Here is a 1,849-nt window from a genome sequence, read left to right as displayed (position 1 = left end):
TTGTCATGCAGATATTGAGCAAAATCCTCGGCCCTCCCCTCCAGGGGATCCCCCCCCCTCAATTGAAGGAGGGAGCGGGTCACCCTGAAGAGGGCGGCCGGGCGGTTATCTGATGACGCGATGAGTGAGGAATAGTAGTTAGTCCTAGCCACCCTCATCGCCACTAGGTAGGATCTAACATGTATCCTTACCTGTGTTCAATCGGATTCGGTTCGGCTGGCCCTCCAACTGCTCTCTAGGCGTCTTTTCCGACGTTTCATCTCTCTCAGCTCCCCGGTAAACGAGGGAGCCAGTCGAGACCTACGTCGGGTCAGAGGCCGCAAAGGCACGACTCGGTCCAATGCAGCGGCGGCAGTTGTCTCCCAAGCCGTTTATTCATTATTGTAATTTGCATGCTGACTACAGACAATGGACAGCTTAAAACATTAAAATTTTAAACCTCAACTTACAACCATTCGTTTAGTCACCATTTGAAGTTAACACCAGCACTGAAAAATGTGACTTAACGACCATTTTTCACACGACCGTTGCAGGATCCCCGTGGGCACGTGATCAAAATTTGGCCGCTTGCCAACCGACTCGTATCTATGACGGTTGCAGAGTCTCTGGGTCACGTGATCCCCCTTTTGCGACCTTCAGCCAAGCAAAGTCAGCGGGGGGAGCCAGATCCACTTAACAACCGTGTCACTAACTTAACAACTGCAGTGATTCCCTTAACAGCCGCGGCAAGAAAAAATCGTAAAAATGGGGCAAAAGCCACTTAACGACTGTCGGCTTAGCAATGGAAACTCTGGGCTCGACTGTAGTCGTACGCCGAGGACTAGCCGTAGAACAGAATCCCAAATTAGAATGCAGGTAGAATACTTGACCTGTGGCCGTAACGAAGCCTGCCCATCACGGTCAGAAGTGTGAGTCGTCATGGGTCATCGCAAGTCTTTTTGAAAATGACTATTTTTATGCTGACCCTTGTCCCCTATCAAGGCTGCAGGAGGGTTCCCATCCCCTGGTTCGCATGCAGAGAAAATTCATTTTAAAGCAGAGGTCCCCAACTTTTTGGGCACCAGGGACCGGTTTCATGGAGAAAGGTTTTTGCGCGGACCAGAGAGTGTGTGATTTTGCGTGCTGCCTACAACCCACAGATGGGGTTTTGCTTGTTTGTGCGGACCGGTTGCTGGCATGCCACGGCCCGGTACCGGTCCACAGACCTGGGGTTGGGGACCCCTGTTTTAAAGGATCCTGGTATCTGTTTCCCATTCCTAGCAGGTCCCTGGAACGCCGGTCTTTCCATACTGCTCCTCACCCTTCTTCCTGTTTTTGCAGGTCCGGACCCGGTCGGTGGGTGAATGCGTAGAATACTACTACATATGGAAGAAGTCGGAGCGGTACGACTACTTCACCCAACAGACGCGGTTTGGAAGGAAGAAGTATGTCCTCCTGATTGCCAGAGAATAATGTCTGGTGTCGCTGGCCGTAGGCGGCCAAGCCTGAATCCCCCTGCAGTTGTGCCCAGAGCATTTGACCAAGATCCCAAGGGGGGGGGCGGGTTGACTCCAGAAATTTGCAAATAGGCAATTGACAGCAGGAAGCCAGGATAGGAAAATTAAAAGCCCCCCCCCCAACTTCCTAAAGTTAGAATTTGGTAGTCCTTGACTGACAACCATTACATCCGACCCTCGCTTGACACACCCACACCTGACCCGTCACAAGACCCTCCCTTGACACACCCACACCTGACCCGTTACAAGACCCTCCCTTGACACACCCACACCTGACCCGTCACAAGACTCTCGCTTGACACACCCACACGTGACCCACCACAAGACCCTCCCTTGACACACCCACACCTGAC

General features: G+C 52.3%; 1 protein-coding gene across 1 annotated transcript in view; it reads left to right on the top strand.

Moving 5' to 3' along the window:
- The window catches only part of MIER2 (MIER family member 2), a 46,852-nt gene that overhangs the window by 40,489 nt on the left and 4,514 nt on the right, over positions 1 to 1,849 (top strand). The window contains exon 9 of the mRNA XM_015824307.2: positions 1,321 to 1,424. Within this exon, the coding sequence (XP_015679793.1) occupies positions 1,321 to 1,424 (104 nt within the window). The remainder of the gene's footprint in view (positions 1 to 1,320; positions 1,425 to 1,849) is intronic.

The sequence above is a fragment of the Protobothrops mucrosquamatus genome, unplaced genomic scaffold (genome assembly GCF_001527695.2).
Source record: "Protobothrops mucrosquamatus isolate PMUCROS unplaced genomic scaffold, P.Mucros_1.0 scaffold2196, whole genome shotgun sequence".
Taxonomy (NCBI): domain Eukaryota; kingdom Metazoa; phylum Chordata; class Lepidosauria; order Squamata; family Viperidae; genus Protobothrops; species Protobothrops mucrosquamatus.
This window is presented reverse-complemented; position numbering and strand designations above follow the sequence as displayed.